General features: G+C 41.5%; 1 protein-coding gene across 1 annotated transcript in view; it reads right to left on the reverse strand.

Moving 5' to 3' along the window:
* CUBN (cubilin) overlaps window positions 1-18,430 on the reverse strand; it is a 306,947-nt gene that overhangs the window by 152,657 nt on the left and 135,860 nt on the right. The window contains exon 28 of the mRNA XM_062210514.1: window positions 11,238-11,388. Coding sequence (XP_062066498.1) covers window positions 11,238-11,388 — 151 coding nt within the window. The remainder of the gene's footprint in view (window positions 1-11,237; window positions 11,389-18,430) is intronic.

The raw sequence follows: 18,430 nt of genomic DNA on the forward strand, positions 1-18,430 counted from the left end.
AAGGAGTCCTTGGAACTAGAACATTAATGACTTGGGGAAACTTGCCCACATTTCTTTAAAAATGGTTGTTACTATTATGTGAAATTAGTTATAAAATTATCTAGCATAAGCTCTGACTTCGTTTGCATTGCAATGTCATTTAATCTTCTTTGTAATGGAATGTTGTCAGGAATAATTACTTGTTTTTTCAGCAGAGTGCAGCTCTTTAAAGCACAAACTTTGGAGTTCAGTGCCACACATTTGGTTTTGTGTCTTGGTTGGAGCCCCTACAGGACTTGTGAATTTTGGTGAGTTATTTAACTTCTCCATGGTTCTTGTCTCAGTTTTCTCATCCATAATATGGGGATGATAATGCTTATTTAAGAAAAGTATTGGGAGGAAGCATGAGATAACATTTTTGAAGTATAGTGCATGGGGAACATAATTTTTATAAAAATAATGCCGCCAACAACAGTAATAATAAATGAGGTAGAAATTAATGCAGTAAGCACTTTTAATCATTTTCATCTACATTGTATAGGAAAATATAATGGACTTTTATCACAGTCAATTTCTAAAGGTAAATTACATTTAGATGTGAAAAACTCTATAATTTAGCTTGTGAGTAGTCTATATAACTAGAAGAAAAAATATCAGGGAAAAAGTATCTCAAGGTCATGACTTACACACATCAAACATCAAACTCTACCAGCTAACTTCTGCCATGTAGTTCCTATTCCACATCAAAGTTTCTTTCTTTGTTTTGAGAGACAATGAGGGCTAGTGCCATTCACAAAAAGAAACTCCTTGGATATGTTAATATTTGAGAGAAATGTGAAGACTTAAGTAACTACTGAAAAAGAGAAACCTCTGAGGACAAAAATTAATGTCCTACTTTGAACATCACATATGTTCTGTATTGGCTTAGTCAGTTTTGGCTGCTATAATATTTGAAGCTGAAAACACACACACACACACACACATGACACAATTTGTATGTTTTTTTTTTTCATATTGTACAAAAAAACATGGACTCCCCTGAAAAGTAAATGCAACTTCTGTCAGAGCTGTTGTTGCTAGGAAACCAGAACACAAACAGAAGATTCGAGAAAGCCCTTCTTTTGGCTCAGATCTCAAGGACTGTTCTAAATTGTGCAACATATGATTTGGGAAGGTCATGGCTGTTGAAGGGTTATTTTTTTCTTTTTGTAACTGTTTCAGAGATTGGCAATGGAAAGAGAACTCCAATTTTTCAAACAGTAGCAACATGGGAATTGGGAGGTAAGGCCCTTGCTAGTTATGAGACTGAGTGGCAACACTAAGTGAAGGTCAAGGTTGTGTATATTTACTGTTGTTGTCAAGGAAGCTGAAAATGTCAGGATTTAGCTTTTTCCACTCATTCTGGAAAGTCTGACCATGTTTCATGCTCCCTCTGACTGCTAGGGCCTTGCTGAAAAGCTCTGAAGCCAAGGCAAAAAGAGCTCCAAGATTTCTTTGTAAAATAATACTCTATTTTAACAAAGGGGAGTTACTGATAAACAGATTTAAAAAAAGAAAGGATTGTCTGTTGAGGAGTTCTTTGTAAAAAGATAGGAATGAGAATTTGTTTAAATAAAAATCAGATAGTATCACAATGTAGAAATATGTGCTTTGGCTCCAGTTCAAGATAATATTCATTTCCAGTTTGTTATACTTAAAAATATTTTTAAAAGATCAAGAAGATAAAAGTCCAAAATATCAAATAGGCTCAAATACCTATAACAGACAGGACTGGATACAGCTTTATAAATGTGAAAGAAAGTCTAGCCAGTATTTAGGGAAATAACTCAAACGGAACTAGTGGTTTTTAAAAGTTTCTCTTTTGCTTAAGTCTCTACCCAAACAAAGCAGGATTTATCTCATCTCACACTATTAGAAGAAAGCATCCATGGGATTCTGTGTTTTATTTGTGTGTCTTTCCCAAGAGGTTGCATACAGATTAGATAAAAGGGGCTGAAGCGTCCTTGATCATAAAGAAGGTTGCTTTAGAGGCGGGTGGAAAGGTGCTTCGCCATTCCTCTGGGACAGTCACTCTATGGCAGTTTGGCAGGAAGCAACACTGTGAAAGCAATTTCTGAAGCCAGATGGTGTGATTCACAGCCCAGCCCTGGAATCCTTGTTGACCACAATTCATAAAAACCACATTTGTTGTGAACCTCATATCTTTAGTTTGTTGTGAATTTTTGTACCATACAGAAATAAGGGTAAGAACAGACAACAGAATGGTCATTTAATAATAAAAAGAGTGCTACAGGGGCTGGCGCTGTGGAATAGAGGGTAAAGCTGCCACCGCCTGCAGTGCCGGCATCCCATATGGGTGGTGGTTCAAGGCCCAGCTGTTCCACTTCTGATCCAGCTCTCTGCTATGGCCTGGGAAATCAGTAGAAGATGGCCCAAGTCCTTGGGTCCCTGCACCCACGTAGGAGACCTGGAAGAAGCTCCTGGCTCTTAGCTTTGGATCAGCATAGCTCCAGCCATTGCAGCCAACTGGGGAGTGAACCAACAGATGGAAGACCTTTCTCTCTCTCCACCTCTCCTTCTCTCTTTGTAACTCTTTCAAATAAATAAATCTTTTTTTAAAAAAAGTGCTACAATAATTTTCAAACATGAAAAGGTCAGTAATAATGATCCTATGTTTCGATGTTATGAACTTTAAGGAAATTACTAAGAAAAAAAAGTGGCAATTGGTATTAATTTTGTGTGTCACTGCTTGTCACATTGCTTATTGCTGGCCACTTAATCCTTCAGTGTCTTTGCTGGGGACTCATTAAGGTCTTACTCCCCCCCTGGATTTTTGCCATCTCAACTCTGTAAACCCCCATGACTCACAATGGTCCCCTTGGGTTCCTAGTACCCCAACTATAATCTCTCCTGGCATTTCCCACTCCTGCTCTAAAACAACATTGATTTCCTATTCCTTATCACATTAGGTTTACACTAGACTGGCTGACCTTCAGAGTTCTATAAAGTCTAGCCCCTATAGACTGGGTAGCCTTACATCCTGCTGTCATCATTACATCGTAGTCCTTTCTACCTCCTCCTTTGCTCACATTGACCCAGGAATTGCCTATTAGTTCTTGCTCTGATGGTTCTGGAAGGTTCTAAAATCTCAGAGTCCATGAATATTTACCCAGCCTTATATCTGAAACCTCACAGATGAGCACTTCTATTAATTTTCTACACCTCTGCTTCTTAAAACAGGTTATGCATGCCTTGAAGACAAAGATTAACATGGCACTTCTTTTACATTCCTTCAAATATCTTGCATAGATTTGATTTCATCATGTTCACAACTCCAAATTCACTGATGTGATTAATTCCAAAATCTCTCTCTGCTCCAAATCCTCATCTAATTTCCATACCCACCATAGGCAACTGCCCCAAGGAATTTCCCCTGAACACTTCACAGCTACCCAGCATGGTCTTCTTCCAGGATTCCCTGTCTATGGGTGATGGCGCCAACAGGGAATACTGGGAATTATCCAGGAACCCTCCCTTTGTTTCATAGACTCACACACTTCTGCTCTGCCATCAATTCTGCCTATCCCACCTTCTAAACATCTCCTTAACACATTGCTTCCCCCTCTACTAATTTTCTTTCTTCCTGCTCTGGTTTAGTAGTCCCCTAACTAGTCACCCCATCTCCCTATCTCCTCCCCTACTTTTGCATCCTTCTACTTTCCAGAGGTACTATCCTAACATGTGCGTCCATCTACATCACTAAATTCCTTGCTTCTGCATCCAGTGTATCTGTGGTCTTTCCTCAATGGTAGAATAAAATCTAAGCTATGGCACCATCTGTTGTCAATCAGTCTCTGACAACCTGCCATGTCTCAACTTCTACCACTCATCTTCACTCAGCATTTCTCAACATTTTGCTCATGATCAGCCCCCTAAGCAGCCTTTTTAGTTAATTTATTTCCAAATCCTCTCCTAGGACATTTTTAAAACGTTGATACTGATATCTTGTATATCTCTTATGTAGTATACACACACTTACCTATATACACACATACAACCTTAACCATACATGTACATTTACACATTAAAGAATAATATATTTTTCTCTTTTTCCCTCCAAGTCCAATTTTCATCTCCTGGGAGGGGAGGGAAGGAGGGATGATGCTGCCCCAGGTGAAAATGTGACTCTTGCAGAAGTGCTGGGGAAGCTTGTGTGTGCTCAGGCCTTCCTGCTTGCACTTAGAAGCACTTCCCTCTTGCAGAACTTTGCCTATTGATGAATTCTACCCTCATTATTTAAAGCTCAGGCCTGATCAAAGCTGCTTGGAGGACCTTTCAAACTCCCACAGGCTGACCTGGCTGCTCATGTCTGGGATCCCATTGCATCAGGTCTTAAGGACAGGTTCCTGGGCTTGATTTGTCTGTCTCCCTTATCAGTGAACTAACTCCTTGGACTAAAGGATACTGTCTGTCTTCTCTGTATTATGTCTTGAATTGTATCCTTGCCAAAAGACACACACGGAATTCCTAAGTCCCAGCCTCAGACAGTGACTGGATTTGGAAATGGGGCCCACAGAGAGGTAGTTAATTTAAATGAGACTGTTAGAGCAAGCCCTGATCCAATCTGACTGGTGTCTTTATAAGAAGAGGAGACTTGGGCACACAAAGATACATCAAGATGTGTGTGTATAGAGGAAAGACCACGTGAGGACATAGGGAGAAGACAGCAGTCTGCAAGCCATGGAGAGAGGCCTCAGGAGACACCAACCTTGTGAACACCTTGATCTCAAATGACTCCAGAATGCTAGAGAACAACCTTCCATTACTTATGCCACCAGTCATAACAAATAGCCTGCACAACCTAACGATCCTTACATTCCAAACACCAAGCCTAGGCCTGGTAACGAACAAACTTATGCAGGCTGGTTGGTTGGTTGGGTGAATGAATGACTGAATGGAAAACTTGTTCTCAATAAATGCCTGTGCACAGAGGTTGTATGCAATCAAGGTAACGTGATTCACAGCTGCAAGCTGTCCACTTTTCACAAGGTCAGCAGAACTCAGAGTCCAGTTAATTTACCTTGATACTCTGTGGGTGATTGCTTTGCATCCTTAAATGAGATAACAGAATTATAAGAAATGAAATATTTTGTCTTCAAAGGGTGAGTCTCTGTAAAAATCCTATCACACATATTCCAAGTCATAAAAAGGAATAAAAATGACAATGAAAAGGAATTCCCCTGAAAGACCAACAATAAACACAGACAACAGATGACCAAAAACCATTTGAGAGAAAGAGATCTGGAATGAAGATTGGCTGTGTGGGAGTCCCTTGCCCGTGCTCTAAAAATCTGGTTAAAAAGCCCTTTGCAGGGGCTAACATTCTGGCCCAGCAGATTAAACTGATGCTTGCTAATGCCACACTGCATATGGGAGTGCTGAGGAGTTTGGCTACTCAGCTTCTGACCCAGCTCCCTGCTAACGCGTCCAGGAAAGCAGTGCATGATGGATCAAGTACTTGGGCCTCTACCAGCCATGAGGGAGACCAGATAGAGTTACTGGCTCCTGGCTTCATTCTGGCCCAGCCTCATGTTGCAGGCATTTGGAGAGTGAAAAAGAGCAGATAGAAGTGTGCACTCTCTCTCTCCTTCTGTCACTTTGCCTTTCAAATAAATAAATACAAAAATATTTAAACAAACAAACAACAATAACAAAACAAACAAACAATAAAACAGTCCTCTGGAGCACCATCACAGGCCCACAGGCAGCCCAGAGCTGTTGGTTTCTTTTCAAACTGAGTCATCAAAGATCGTAAAACAATTCTAAAAATGCTCTCCCCACACCAATCTCTGAAAACTCTCAAGACTTGAAAAATCTCATTAAAAAAAAAAAAAAGGAAAGAAAGATATAAAGAAACAGCCCCCATTTGAGAGGCTGATGTCATCTATCCCCCCAAAGAAAAGGCCACACTTTCCTTTGTGGAGACCCAGAGTGACATCACCTCCTGATCACCACTTAGCCCTCCCCTGCTGGCTCCCAGCTGAAGGCTTCCCTCCCTTCCCAAATGTCAGTCTTTCACTCACAAAGCTCCTTGACCTTGTTTATATGCTGGATTCCATTGCCAAGTGAAAGAAGCTAGGAGGAGGAGAGGGGAGGGGTGTGTGCAGCTGGCTGGGAGGCCCTATTCACACAGCTCATGGAAAGTTCTGCAGCAACCCTGACGAGGCCCGGCGCAGCTCCTGGACAATGCTGTCAATGCCCAGTCCTGTGAACCGATTAGCCAGGCAGGGCCACTGTGGCCATTTCTTTCTTTCCAGGGTGGGACTTTCTTTGAGGGCCCGCATAATGGCCAGGCGGTGTGGCTTCATCTCACGTCCACAGAGCCACTTTCAAAATGGACCCACAGAAAAAGCCCCTTTGTGGATCTCTTTTCTCAAAGCAAATAGGAGATTTGTGCAGGCGACAAAGCACATTCTGTAAAAGGGTTTATTTATTCGTTAGTGAAATGAAGGGAGTGTGTAGGGATGCTTTCTCAGCAGCCGTGCTCAGGAAATGGTGTCTCCGGAGATTTTAAACTCTCCAGGCAGAACTTTCTTTTGAATTCTTACTGCATAGTTTGGAAAAGAGTGAGAGGGAAAAGAAGGCCTGAAATGTGATTTGGTTCTGATGCAAATAGGCTAGGGGTTTAAAGCCACTTGCTCAGGGCCAGCGTCACACAGCAGGTCCTGAGTGCTCTGCCTATTGTGAGCAGACACCTACTGGGCCACAGAGATTATCTTCCTGAATTGTTTTCTGCTGACCTGTTACACACTCAGAAAGACACATTTTAAAATACTACTATTGGGCTTGAAAAGTGAGAGTGATTTTAATACTCATTTTGTGTTCTAAGTCCAACAATGTGCCATGTTGCTTTGGTTCTTTCGGATTCTACTCAGAACTCATCTGTGAACTATGACAGATCTGCAGGAGGAAAGAGGGTGCTGGCGCCATGGCTGTCTGAGTCCCTGCTCCCAGCTGCTCCTGACTTCTCCAGTCCCGCTTGCTTTCCCTGCTGCCTCCCTCTAGAGGCCTTCTTTCCTACCTTCCACCCTCTTCTTTCTACTCTTTGCCTCTTAACTCCTGCTTCTTGCTTAGATTTTCGTTCCCAGCTCCCATTCTCACAGGAGACTTTTCTGACTGCTTGCCCCATCCAGGTCAGATCTCCTGTGTGTCCACTCATGGCATTTATCACACTTCGGATTATGTATCTGTGTGCTTATGCTTGACGTCTATTCTCCCACGATCCTGTAAGAAGGAATCATGCCTGCTGGCCTAGCTACTGTGTGTTCTCAGCCCCACAACAATACTGGCACAAATGAGTTCCTTAGTAGCTCTAAAGGACCAAACGGATAAGTGACAAATCATGATTGATATGTTCAGTTTAGCACCAATGGATTAAAAAAATGGGGGTGCTCTCCCCTTGAAGAACATTTTTCTCATCCTTTCCTTCTTTGCTGATTCCTCTTCTCAGGCCATCTCAAATTGAAAACACAGTGCAGGTGCAGAGTATAACCTCTGAGTACCTGTGACACTGCCTGACTACAGAATGTGATACTCTGCTAATTTTGTACAGATCTAAGCTATTAACAACCCCCTTCCAGAAGGTTCTTCCCAAATATAACCTACACATAGTGAGTAGCACAGAGTTTAAAACATTTTTTTTACTTTCAGGTCTGGCCTTAGCTGGCAAAATTTTGTTGCACAACTTTGGCTCCAAGCTTAGCAATTTTTTAGCAGCAGGGGGAAAGTTTTGAAACAGTAAACAGGAAAAGAGAATGGACAGAGGGTGTCTTTGACTCTCCCAAAAGAAGACTGATTCCCACTAGAACTGGTAGAAAACACTTTTTTCCCAACAAAAACTCAGAGCTTTCATCAGAGGACTCTGCCTGTTGGCTGGAAGAACCAGGTGATACAGTAATCCAAGTGTAGCTAATGGTGACTGCTCTGCCAGGCTCCTCAGGGAGGCCTTGGGCTAGGATGGCTAGAACAGCCTGGAGGGGAGAGGGAATGAACCCCCCCGAGGAGAAAGTATCAGTGAAAGCGTGGCTCCTGAAACTCTCTCTCTCCTGACTACAAAGATGGACACTTAGAGTTTAACAATTAGCAATAGCCAAGGCCCCACTGATGAACAGTTGAATCCCAGTTTAAAACTCCTAGGCAATTCCTACGTGCACCTAGGGCCAAAGACCACTTCCCAAAGCCCTAGGCCAAGTCTCCTGATTATGGCTTCCTAAGCTCCACCATCTATCCCCTGGGGAAGCTTTCTCCCCTGTGGATCTGCGATGCAGTGAGGCTCTCTTCCAGGGCTCCAGCTCCCTCCCTACCACCATTAAGACAAACGGTTAGGACAGTGAGCCCTTTGAGCACCTCAGAAGGATTCTCCAGTCCCTTGGGAATATTGTTATTCCCACTGTTTTCCTCCTCCAAGCTTTACACTCATTCTGACCTTACTCCTCAAAGTGTGGTCCATAGAGCACTGTCATCAGCATTGCCTTGTGTGCTTGTTAGAGATGCAGATGAATGGGCCTTACCCCAGACCTCCTGAATTGGAATCTTCTCGAAAGCAAGGTTCCCACTAACTCAAGTATACGTGAATGTCCCAGGGACGCTGCTGCTGCAGAGAATAACCCTAGCCCTGGAATTCTTGGTCATTTCTCCGGAGTTTCTCCTCTCCATCCTATGTCTTTTCACACTGCCTCTAGTTTACTTAGTCATGCTGTTTCTGAGTCATAGAAGACCAGAGGTAGATTGTATTGCAGGTGTGAATCAACTGCATCATTTTATTTAATGGATTAATAAATTAACCATTCCAAGGTTAAACTGACCCAGCTGATGAACATGAAGGTTCATAACTTATACAAGCTTAATTATCACAGATCATTTACTTTGGGAATTCAAAATCTATGTTTTAAGCTACAAGTAGCTTTGGGGATTACCATTAAATATTTTTAAATATGGAAAACTGCACATTTACATTTTAAGAAATACACTCAGTCCCCAGTTCAAGACCTTAAAACATTTAACATTCTTTTAAGTATAAACAGATGTTCTCCAACTTATGATAGTTCAACTTACTATTTTTTGACTTTACAATATTTGGAAAGTGATACACATGCAGTAGAAACCATGGTTTCAATTTTATATTTAATGCTTTGTTATATAAAATAGGCTTTGTGTTAGATAGATAATTCTGCCCAAATGTATGCTAATGTAAGTGTTCTGAGCCATTTAAGGCAGGCGAGGCTGAGCTACAGTGCTCAGTAGGTTAACTGCAGTCAACATTTTTTTTTTTTTTTTGACAGGCAGAGTGGACAGTGAGAGAGAGACAGAGAGAAAGGTCTTCCTTTTGCCGTTGGTTCACCCTCCAATGGCCGCCGCGGTAGCGCGCTGCGGCCAGCGCAGCGCGCTGATCCGATGGCAGGAGCCAGGTACTTATCCTGGTCTCCCATGGGGTGCAGGGCCCAAGGACTTGGGCCATCCTCCACTGCACTCCCTGGCCACAGCAGAGAGCTGGCCTGGAAGAGGGGCAACCGGGACAGGATCGGTGCCCCGACCGGGACTAGAACCCGGTGTGCCGGCGCCGCAAGGCGGAGGATTAGCCTATGATGGATTTATTGGGGCATAACCCCATTGTAAGTAAAGGGGTTATGTCATGATAAATAAGGCATCTGTTATAGGTCAGTTGCACATAGCTCTGAGATTCATATATTGAGTGTACTACAATGTGAACGATGCTCAAATCTACCAGGGCACACCCCAGATATTGACAGTAGGACCACAGCTTAGATATCTGTGCTCGATTCCTTTTATAACATTACAACTCCACTTCTCTGTCTAATCCATTGGAATACAACAATGAACTCTAACAAATTGGCTAAGAATTGCCTCCAGAATACCCACAAGGACTGCATGCATTTTTCAAGGCTGGATCACTCTTGGCCAGTGGGTCTCAAACTTTAATCGCAAAGGAGATCAGTTAAGACGCAGATAACTGGGACTATCTTCAGGGCTTGTGATTCAGAAGGTCTGGAATGAGGTTTAAGAATTTGAATTCTCACAAGCTCCAGGTGCTGCTGCTCTTTGGGGATATGTTTTGAAAACACTGCTCTGGGGCCATCTGTCTGCAGACTGGCCCACAAGAGGTCAATCATGAAGTGTCAGAGCTCTCGTTGAGAAGAACTTTACATCTTTGGAGGAATGATTATCTCCACCTGCTCCCTAAACCACTGATTTGTAGTGGCCTCTAATGTGTCCCTGTTCTTTTCAGCATGCCCTTGGCATCGAGCATCCAGGTAAATTTGCTGCTCTTACTCCTCTCTCAGACCTTTTCTTCTTTCCCTTCTGCTCATCTCTGATTGACTTTTTAAAAGAATGTATTTTATTTATTTATTAAAATTTATTTTATTTATTTGAAAGGCAGAGAGAGGGATAGAGACAGAAAAAGAGAGAGATCATCCACCAGTGATTCACTCCCCAAATGGGTACAAATGGCTGGGGCCGGGCCAGGCCAAAGACAGAGGACAGATGCCCCCTAGGTCTCCCACTTGGGTGGCAGGGGTCCAAGCACTTGGACCATCTGCTGCTGCTTTCCCAAGTGCGTTAGCAGGGAGATAGATCACAGAAGTGTAGTACCCGGGACTCAAACTGGCATCCATATGGGATGCCAGCACTGTAGGCAGTGGCTTAAGCTTCTAGGCCACAATGCCAGCCCCGCTGATTGACTCTTATAATTTCTCATCCATCCCCATCATTCTTTCTCTACAAAATGTCAAAATCAAGGTGAGTCTTAATTCTCATTGCATTCCACTGCACCTGACAAGACTTCCATTCCACTTTGCAATGTGCTTGCTATACCAAGGTCTCCATCCTTAGAAACTTCATTCTGTTCCCTACTTTCTCTAAAGCAATTTATCACTTAACCCATTTTAAACATTATCTAAATCCTTTCTATTTTGCCTTACTTTATATTCAACTTATGGGAACATAATTCCATTGTAAGAAGAAAGGTTGTGCCCACTTTGACTTCATTTCTTCTCTTATCTCTGATGATTTGACTCTCCAAGTTCAACTAGTGTCTGAATGAATTTTCTGAAGCCTAGCACTAGATGATTACCTACTTTCCATTGTTTGTTGATGGTGCTGTTTTCAAGGCTAGAATTGGAAAGGACCCATTCTCATGTTAACAACTGTAATCCAACTGAAATCAGCACAGGGCTTACCTTGAATGAACCACTGCATCTGAAATCCCATCTCGTTGTGATTCACTCCATCAGTATGGAACAGTACTTGAAGCATGGAGCTTGTGGTACCCCCTGGCATAGGTTTATTTGCTCCACAGTAGCGCCCTATCCGCTGTAGTCCATCATAGAGCTGAAATCACAGAGAAACAGCCCAATGTAAAACCATTTCACATGACTTGTCTTATGGAAAAAGCCAGGTCTATTCAGGGGCAAAAGCTAGTCCTTGGTTCAAAAATTGGAGACAAATTGGCTGAGCTGGATTGAATACAAGAGGTTTAACACAAGAATTAAAAAAGAAAATTGGCCGGCGCCGTGGCTCAATAGGCTAATCCTCCGCCTGTGGTGCCGGCACCCCGGGTTCTAGTCTCGGTTGGGGCACCGGATTCTGTCCCAGTTGCCCCTCTTCCAGGCCAGCTCTCTGCTATGGCCCAGGAGTGCAGTGGAGGATGGCCCAAGTGCTTGGGTCCTGCACCTGCAAGGGAGACCAGGAGAAGCACCTGGCTCCTGGCTTCGGATCAGCGAGATGTGCCAGCCACAGCGGCCATTGGAGGGTGAACCAACGGCAAAAAGGAAGACCTTTCTCTCTGTCTCTCTCTCTCACTGTCCACTCTGCCTGTCAAAAAAAAAAAAAAATTTACCTAAAGATGATTTTAGAGATGGATGGATCTCATTCCTAGGTCCAATAGATTGAAAAATTCAGCTACTCATTTTCAGTTTTATATCAACCTGGAAATCCAAAGTATAACCCAGGCACAGAATCAGGAAATGATAGGGCAAACATGCTACCTTCACCTATCAGTGATGTATAGGAGATGCTCAATGAGGAGCGGCTATCACAATTACAAGATGCAGTTTTTAAAATAAATAATAACTAAAAATGTCAGACTTTAAAATATATGAAAAAGGAAAATACAATGATTAATCCTATTAAAGACAAACATTGTTAATAGTTTTACACCCAAAATTTCTTTTGTCAATGTCTTTCATTTATGTAAATGCATATATATATGAGTGTGTGTGCAGGTATATATGTGTGTGCATAAATTCAGGCTACATGTTTAATTGCTTTCACTTTTAACACTAAGTATGTCTTTAAGTCTTTAAATATTGGGTTTGGACTCTTTTTAAGGATATCTTTTTTTAAAAAAAAAAGATTTATTTATTTGAGAAGGCAGAGTTACAGAGAGGCAAAATCAGAGAGAGAGGAAGAGAGAGAGAGGTATTCTATCCACTGTTCACTCTCCAAATGGCTGCAACAGCCAGAGCTGTGCTGAACAAAGCCAGGAGCCAATAGCATCTTCTGGGTGTTCCACACAGGTGCAGGGGCCCAAGGACTTGGGCCATCTACTGCTTTCTCAGGCCACAGGAGAGAACTGGATCGGAAGTGGGGGAGTCAGGACTGGAACCAGCGCCCACATGGGATGCTGGCACTGCAGGTGGCAGCTTTTACCCACTATACAACAGTACCAGTCCCAAGGTTGAAACATTTTTAAAGGTGGTTTAAAATGCCACTAATCTTGGCCGGCACCGTGGCTCAATAGGCTAATCCTCGGCCTGCGGTGCCGGCACACCGGGTTCTAGTCCCGGTCGGGGCACCGATCCTGTCCCGGTTGCCCCTCTTCCAGGCCAGCTCTCTGCTGTGGCCAGGGAGTGCAGTGGAGGATGGCCCAAGTGTTTGGGCTCTGCACCCCATGGGAGACCAGGAGAAGCACCTGGCTCCTGCCATCGGAACAGCGCGCTGCGCCGGCCGCAGCGCGCTACCGCGGCGGCCATTGGAGGGTGAACCAACGGCAAAGGGAAGACCTTTCTCTCTGTCTCTCTCTCACTGTCCACTCTGCCTGTCAAAAAAAAAAAAAAAAAAAAAGATTGCTATAAAGGATATCAATGAAAGTATAATCTTTTATGGCTCTTGAAATAATATTATTAAATTTCTTACCAGAAAATTTATACCAATTTATGCTTCCACCAGTAGTTTACAGATATGTTTCTTTCACTGAAATATTTTTGATTATGAATGATTTTTTTAATTAAACTTTTATTTAATGAATATAAATTTCCAAAGTACAGCTTATGGGTTACAATGGCTTCCCCCTCCCAAAACTTCCCTCCCACCCACAACCCTCCCCTTTCCCGCTCCCTCTCCCCTTCCAATCACATCATGATTCATTTTCAATTCTCTTTATATACAAAAGATCAGTTTAGTATATATTAGGTAACGATTTCAACAGTTTGCCCCCATATAGCAACACAAAGTGAAAGAAAAATACTGTTGGAGTACTAGTTATAGCATTAAATAAGAGTGTACAGCACATTAAAGACAGAGATCCTACATAATATTTTTTTTAAAAAAATTAATTAATTTTCTATGCCATTTCCAATTTAACACCAGGTTTTTTTTTTTTTTCATTTCCAAGTATCTTTATATACAGAAGATCGATTCAGTATATAATTAGTAAAGATCTCATCAGTTTGTACCCACGCAGAAACACAAAGTGTAAAAATACTGTTTCAGTACTAGTTAGAGCATCACTGCACATTAGACAACACATTAAGGACAGTTCCCACATGGGATATAAGTACACAGTGACTTCTGTTGCTGACTTAACAATTTGACACTCTTGTTTATGGCGTCAGTAATTTCCCTAGGCTCTAGTCATGAGTTGCCAGGGCGATGGAAGCCTTTAGAGTTCGCTGACTTTGATCTTATTCCGATAGGGTCATAGTCAAAGTGGAAGTTCTCTCCTTGCCCCAAATGATGGAGTTAGTAATGTGCCAGGGGATTCCAATACAATCCCATCAAGGTGACATGTACCAATGCCATCTCACTAGTCCAAGTGATCAATTTCAGTTCACATTCGATGGCTCGGATAGGTCTAAGAATCAAAGGGATCACACAAACAAGACAAGTGTCTGCTAATACTAACTGATAGAATCAAAAAGGGAGAGAAAGATCCAACATGGGAAGTGGGATACACAGCAGACTCATAGAATGGCAGATGTCCTAAACAACACTCTGGCCTCAGAATCAGCCCTTAAGGCATTCGGATCTGGCTGAAGAGCCCATGAGAGTATTGTAGGCATGGAAAGCCAAGATACCATGGAAAAGAAAAAAAGAAGAAGACCTAAATGAAAGATCTCTGTTAGTGAGATCCCAGTGGAAAGAACGGGGCCATCAAAGAAGGAGGTACCTTTCTCTGAAGGGAGGAGAGAATGATATTATTTTTTACACTGGTGATCAGAGTGAAAATTTGTTTTTGGTAATCTTCATTTGTGTTATCTTGATTACTTTAGAATTTGAGTTTAAATACAGATGTCCTTGTTTACTGGGCATTTTTATTTCTTGCCTTGGAATTTTTCTGCCGAGGTCTTTGCCCATCTTTCCATGAATGTATTTATATAATCTATTGTGCACCCTTTTTCTGCCTATTTAATAACATCAACAAATACATATGTCCAAATTTAAAAATAAAAACAAACAAGAAAGAAACCTCTGTACTATCTCCCTTCCATTGGGAAAGATAACGACAACCCAAAGAGACTGGCTTCCTCATAACTCAGGCCATTCTGTTGTCTCTTAATTCCCTGTGGAGTTAAACACTTCGTTCCAATTACTCTTGGAATGAGCTGCCCATGACAATAAATTGGAAACTATCTTCGTTGATTGTTCTCTTAAATAGTACGTATATATCTGTGTGTGTGAGAGAGTGTGTGTTTGTGGGCAAATGTATAATCTGGATTCAATAAATTCCAAACTGATGCAATTATTTTTATTTACTGAAATGTGATGATATAAAATATTGTTGGACATATATTGGTGTGAACATAGAAAGCTTTAAAGCCAGATTTTACAAAGCATCCCTATGCAGCTTCCCTAATCTCTATAGTCAGCCATAAATTAGTTTTCCTTTGAAAGCTCTCAGCTTTTCATTGGCACTTCTTTTGTGGAAATAGTCACAATCCCTGTGCATTCTAGTTGCAGGCACTGCGTCTTATCTCCCCTACTATTGTGAGTTTCCTCAGAGCAGGAGCTGTCCCCTCCCTTCCTGCCTAGAGCAGGGCTTTACTGGGAGCAGGTTCCCAACACGTCCTCAATGAAAGGACACAATGACTTCCACAGCTGCATTTACTCTGATAGGACTGAGTAGCACTGCCAGACTGTGTAGAGGTAGGCAGATCTTACAGTCAGAGTTCTAAATTTGTACTTGCTCTTTTTTGGCAGTAAATGGTTTGGGTTCTTTGTGGCAATTCTTTAGAAGGTGGAATCAGGTAGAGCCTAGCAGAAAGTCATAATAAATCGCAGACTTCTCGATCTTGGCCTGTCTTATTGAGCCCTCAAATTGGCTGCTCATCATATTTGTGCACTTGTGAGACTACAGAGAAGATCAGCTGACATTTAGAGAGAAGCCCAGAAGCCCATTATATCATTCACTCTTAAGGACTCAACCTCAGCATTTTAGACAAATGAATACAGATGAGGTTTATTTTTCAGGCTTAACACATTAACTTCCTAAAAAAAAAAAAAAAAAAAAAAAAAAAAAAAACTGCCCTTTTAAATGTGTATGCTTATTATCAAGTTTCTAATATTCTACATTTTTGACAGGAAACACAATGAGGAAGGGAGAATGAGAGAAAGTATAAAAGAACATAAAAAGAGGGAACAAGAACAAAAGCCCTTCACCCAGATCTCAAGTCCCCACTCAAACACAGAGAGTCAAAGGGGGTGGGAGAGGAGGTGCTGTCACAAGCTGTGTGCACCTACACCACTATTCAGCTTCTTTAGATTAATTTTCAGGTATGAAATCTTCTTCAAAATTAGTTAAAACAAAAATAAAGGCAACTGTCCCCAAGTAGAGGCATAACCAACAAGAAAATATTCTACTGTCTTCCACACTAAAAGGGCTATTCCTCAGTCTGGATTGTAGTGTAGTGACCAAAGCTTAAATTATTTCATCTTTGTCCAGCAAAACCTAAGGTAAAATTTCTCTACAACCACAATCACCGTTAGCTTGGAGGATCTCACAAACACTAGGCAGCAACATGCTGAGGAATCCACACAGTACCACAATATAGTACACGTTTGCCGCTCAGTTTAGCAAGGTTAGGAGATGGGAATTTTCACATGACTTAAAGAGTTTTGTTTTTCCCCTTCCTTCCGGATGAGATTACTTCATCCAAGTAATCCCAGAGGCTCGTCGGTGTTAAATAACACATTGTGAGAGGATGGGGGTGGAGGACAATGGCAGTGGGTTTGGGGAAGCACTGATGAATGACAGTCGCTTTATCCTTTAAAGAGGATGTTATACTGAACATCAAATAGACATTTATGAAAATGCTCTAGTGTCAAATAAATCCATAAATTAATTAGCATAGAACAATGCCTTAATCAAGAAAAACACCCATGCCCCTAGTGTTTTGTCCTTCTAACATTTACACTTAATTAAATCAGTTTTTTGTTTAGATTCACACAGATGACCAACGTCACCTCTACAATTCATTCCCGCTTAAATTTACCACACAAAAAGGAACAGTCATTTTTCAAAGTACACAAATACTAGTTGCCATGGAAACAAGTTGGTGCCTTGCTGCTCCTGATTCTGTTTTCAGAGCAGAATCTTAACCACAGGACATTCCAGCTGTGACTCATTGAGACTACTGGCAAGCATGCTAGCCTGGATCTGGTAAAAGTATGATTTCTGCAGCTTTTTAGTGAGCCTAAAGATCTACTCAATATAGTATAAAAAAAATCAGTAGAAACTAATAGGGGAAGGATTGAGATTCTCACTCCTTGAACAAGCAGATCTAATTTGTACAACTGTGCTTAGAGGTTTTTTTCTTCTTTTTTTTTTTTTTAATACCTAGGACAAAGCTTACATTTTTAAGCTAGCCATTCACTCTATCTTCAGATGTAGATATTTGTATATTGCAAACCCTCCCGTGAAGAATCTTTTCATTTATTTTCTTAATGAGACTATTCATTTAGAATCTGTGTGGTTTAGCTCTCCCCAACGCCCAATCTGCGCTGAAATATCTCAACCACTCCTGAGACATGCAAAGAGGAAGGAAATCTCTTGCCCAAGCCACATTTACCAATTTCTGTCTACTTCCTTTGCATGGGTTTGATCATTTGGCACAAATGTAGTATGTTAGATCATTAGTGACTTCAGGCTCCAGCTGCCACATGAAATGGTCAATGGAGTTCTAAATGCTACGGACCCAAACAACATCAGAGATAGAAAACTGAAGATTTATTAAGCATGGTCAGTCGCTGATGCAGCTAGTTCAAGTCTCATAAGTTTAAATGTTTTATAGGTACATTAGAAATCACTGGAAGCCAAGTTTTAAGTGAACAGAGACCCAAATTCGGCTAAACTGTACTTCAGCTGTTCTTTAGGAAGGAGTCAACTCTATAAACTGCAAAAACTTTTAATAGTGGCCAGCGTTGTGGCATAGCAGGTTAAGCCATCACCTGCAATGCTGGCATCCCATAAGGTAGCCAATTCGAGTCCTGGCTGCTCTACTTCCCAACCAGCTCTCCGCTAATGTGCCTGGGAAAGCAGCAGAAGATGGCCCAAATCCTTGGGCCCCTGTACCCCTGTGGTAGACCTGGATGAAGCACCTGGCCCAGTCCCCCACGCTGTTGTGGCCACTTTGGGAGTGAATCAGTGAATGGAAGTTCTCATTCTGTGTATCTTCCTCTTTCCCTGTAATTCTACCTTCTAAATAAATTAAATAAATCTTAACAAAAAAAACTTTAATAGAAATGACCTTTGCAAGGGTCTCCTTGTTGCTTACTTGCTTTATGATTTTAAAAATGTGTAGGTATAATGAATGAAAATTATAATTATCTCCTATATAGAAGCACGGGATGTATAGATTGGCTATTTTTCTAAACCAAGTTCAAACTTATACTGAGTGACTCTCAGTCCTTTTTATTTAAGATTGTCATTGAACTCATACTTTTTCTAAGTACTCTTTTCCTTATTGAAGTTTTTCTGGAATAAAATTACTTTTTTTAAATGAAGAATTAACTTGAAGAATTAATTAAATGTAGTACATACTGAGAAAGTAAATCAGGATTTTCTTTTGGATGAATCATTAAAATAGGAGTAACTTCTGGGGAAAAAATTCTGTTCATTTCCTGTTACAAATCTTTAAGATTTTACAAGAAAACT

This window comes from Lepus europaeus, chromosome 14, assembly GCF_033115175.1.
Source record: "Lepus europaeus isolate LE1 chromosome 14, mLepTim1.pri, whole genome shotgun sequence".
NCBI lineage: Eukaryota > Metazoa > Chordata > Mammalia > Lagomorpha > Leporidae > Lepus > Lepus europaeus.